The 3,499-nt window shown below is 41.8% G+C and overlaps 1 protein-coding gene across 1 annotated transcript; it reads left to right on the plus strand.

Annotated features, from left to right (window-relative positions):
• Positions 1-3,499, plus strand: LOC125204502 (transcription initiation factor TFIID subunit 12). Its single transcript, XM_048103178.1, has 5 exons — positions 1-472; positions 620-772; positions 1,398-1,907; positions 2,293-2,367; positions 3,393-3,499. The coding sequence occupies exons 1-5, from the start codon at positions 17-19 to the stop codon at positions 3,474-3,476; spliced, it is 1,278 nt and encodes a 425-aa protein (XP_047959135.1). The 5' UTR covers positions 1-16; the 3' UTR covers positions 3,477-3,499.

Here is a 3,499-nt window from a genome sequence, read left to right on the forward strand (position 1 = left end):
AAACTGTAATTCCCCCATGTTTGCCCTCACTCACCTCCGTAGCGATTTCCCCCCTTTCGATTCCATGGATCAAACGCCTTCCACTCCGCAACCCACCGACCCGCCGCCGCAAACTACAACCGCCACCTCCTCCGTCACATCCACCGCCCCAACCACCACCACCTCCACTTCATTCGCATCTTCAAACCCCACGCCATCCCTAAAACCTCCTACCGCGGCACAATCTAACAATTCCCAAACAAGGCCGCCGTTTAATACCCGGCCATGGCAGCAGCCGCCCTACTCGCACTTCTCTCTCCCCTCGCCGCCCATGCCTGCTTCTTCCGCCTCGACATCCTCTTCGATTTCCGCTCCGCCACCGTCTCGCCCCGGAATGGCGATCGGAGTCCCTGCTCATAGCCCCTCCACAGGCCCCCCTTCGCCTGCCTCATTCTCTTCACACACTCCTCCCGCTTACGCTCAGCAGCCTCAGGTTTAATTCCTGCTTATTTGTTAAACATTGAATTACTTTTACCTAGGGCTCCAAGGCAATGTATTTTCCCCTTTTTCATATTTTGCGATGTTCAATTGATCATGCATTTGGGGAATTTGGTAATTATCGGCCTTGTTTGTACTACAGATAAGGCAGCCGGTGCAAGGAATGGGAATGACGGGTGCACTGGGCGCCTCATCGTCAATGCGTCCCGCAGGTGTGTCTTCGAATCAGCTGAGGCCTTCACAGTCATCTCTTAGACCGCAATCGAGCCCAACGAACCAGTCTCCTGCTGCACAGGTCGCTAACATACTGGTCATTGGTAGTGATAGAGAAAAGAAACTGATTATATTCTATTTTATGATGCCTGATTATTTACTAGTACAAGATAAATAATGTTTCTACTATGCTCTTGACAGCTTATCCTCATTGTTTGTCGTGCGTAATTGTTGTTCTTGAAAACTTCTCGCCTTGTGCAGCTTTTGCTTGAGCTTTGCTTTACTAATGTGTTTTGCACAACCCTTGTGCCTTGGGAATTTTTGTATTTGTAGGTCAAATCTTCTGTTCTGCTTATATTTTGCTTGTGTTGTTGGCATTATGTAATGAGAGATATTGCCTTTTTGCAATAGAGTGGCTCCTGTGATGGCAAAGGCTCTTGTACCAATTGAATGGCTTGTGTATGCTCCACCTTCCACTAATATGTCTCGTCTCTTTTGCTTTGATAAGTTTCTGTTTTGAATTCTATGACACATTGTCATTTCAGCCGTGTGTAATGCTTGGTAATATTGTATCAGTGCTGATTGATTGAAGCTTGCCATCTCCAGAATTTTTTATTCGTGACAGAACCAAAATGTGTGTTGATTGAAGCTTTCACATTAAATAAATCATGCTCATTGCCTCGTATATTGTTATTGGTTTGTATCAGAATTTTCAAGGACATGGCATGCTCAGAGTTTCCTCACTTGGATCTCCTGGGGTACTATCACCGAGTAGTTCTCAAAGTCCACAGACCCAGAACCAGCCATGGCTGTCTTCTGGAACCCAAGGAAAACCTCCTCTACCAACCCCGTCTCTTCGGCCTCAGGCAAGCCCTCAATCATTTCAACCGAGATCCCACATTACGCAGCAGCAGCACCATCACATGCCTACCACCCCGCAACAACAGACAATTGGTTCCAGCCAGCAGTCTCCACAACCCTCAGCCTCAGGCCAGTCACAGGATCATTTTAACCAACAATTTCCTCCTCCCCGATCCATTACTCATCAACAACAGATGAGCAGGGGACCAGGAATTGGAACCCAAAGGCCACCTCTTGGCATGAACGTGTCCGGTGCATCACACCCTGGAGCCCTCAATAAACCTGCCACTGCAGATACTGAAGAATCTTCCAACAGGATTTTAAGTAAACGCAGCATTCAGGAGCTTGTAAATCAGGTAAAGACGTCTGTCCTGTTTATTGTTTTTTTATTCATGCTTGTGGTCATCCAAATTATTTTATGTTTTATGTAATGAACTCTTGCTACTTAAGGGTCTGTGGTATGTCTGATTTGTTTTCTAGTGCTGTATGGTTCATAATATTAATGCTAGGCACTTGCTTTTGTTCTCTTCTTTAAAGATTATATGTCTCTACTTCTGCATCCCAATGGATTATGCATCAACTGAATTAAATTCAGTTTGTTGGTTATTCTATTTTTCGTGTGCGTCTACTGTTTTTTTAAAACTAATTCCTTATATTATTGAGTCATCTGTGAGCAGCCTGTGGTGAGCATTATGTATCAAAATACTGTTGAGTAAGTTGTTCCCTCCTTCAATTCTCCAGATTGATCCATCTGAAAAATTGGATACTGAAGTTGAAGACATTCTAGTCGACATTGCTGAGGATTTTGTTGAATCAGTAAGTTGGAAACTTCAGATTTATACCGGTTTCTCAGTTCTCACTAATACCAAACTGCATTACTATACTGGATAATAGAATGTTGTACTTCTAGTATATCACCCTGAAAATATTTTATTTCTGCATGACTTATGTGAATCTGTCAGATGAACTTGTTTTTATTGTCTGTCACACTGCTCATTTATTACTCTAGCTTTCAAATGTTTGAGTTGTCTAGACTGTTCATTCTTTTGTTAAGGTATATGCAATTTTTTATTAGAATACCATGCGAGTAAAATTTAGTACTATTTGAATATTCAGCCTCATACACATGTACATTTGCGTACTACTCCGTCTGTCTCCCATTAATTGAAGCCGTTTACTAGGCTCGGGTTTTAAGAAATATAGTGGAAAGTGGGTTGAAAAAGTTAGTGGAATGTGGGTCCACAAAAAATAGAGCACATCTACCATTTTTGGCCGTCCACAAAAAATAGAGTACAATCATTTATGGAAAGTTTTCAACAAATAATAACCCTACACATCATTCCACTAGCACTACTTCTCACTTACTTTTTCTCCTTCTCTCTTACTTTACCAATTCTACATTAAAACCCGTGTCATACACCAATTGCTCTATTTTTTGTGGACGGAGGGAGTATTAGTTTTATAATAAAATGAATGTGAGTGGGATATGTTAGTGGTATGTGGGGTCGATTAACAAAAGTAGTAAGTAAGGGTGTCAATTAGTCGTGAATGGACGAAAAAGGAAATTGGTGTCAATTAATCGTGGACGGATGGAGTATTTTGGGGGGGGGTTGTCTAAAATTTGGGGTTGTTTGCTTGTACAGATAAGAATGGCATTAGAGGGAACTGACACTAGTCTTCATATTTTCATCTCATGGCAAGGTCTTGATCACTTTGGGTCATATCTATTTTTACTGCTCAAGAAGTATCGTTTTATGACACACACAATTCATGAACCATTGTTGTGTAATTTAGATTTGCTCTCATTCCTTTTTCATTCTTATTTGAATACTACATAACAGATTACAACATTTGGTTGTTTGTTGGCGAAACACCGAAAATCTTCCACTTTAGAAGCAAAAGACATACTCCTGCATCTGGGTTAGTTTTCATGCGTACCTTATAAGTT

Source organism: Salvia hispanica, chromosome 2 (assembly GCF_023119035.1).
Source record: "Salvia hispanica cultivar TCC Black 2014 chromosome 2, UniMelb_Shisp_WGS_1.0, whole genome shotgun sequence".
Classification (NCBI taxonomy): Eukaryota; Viridiplantae; Streptophyta; class Magnoliopsida; order Lamiales; family Lamiaceae; genus Salvia; species Salvia hispanica.

What these genes read in the sequence shown, in the direction of transcription:
- LOC125204502 (XM_048103178.1), top strand. Translation starts at nt 17, where the DNA reads ATGTTTGCCCTCACTCACCTCCGTAGCGATTTCCCCCCTTTCGATTCC. An exon ending in ACCAGTCTCCTGCTGCACAG is followed by an intron (nt 773 to 1,397) that starts GTCGCTAACATA and finishes GGTTTGTATCAG; the next exon opens with AATTTTCAAGGACATGGCAT. An exon ending in TTCAGGAGCTTGTAAATCAG is followed by an intron (nt 1,908 to 2,292) that starts GTAAAGACGTCT and finishes TCAATTCTCCAG; the next exon opens with ATTGATCCATCTGAAAAATT.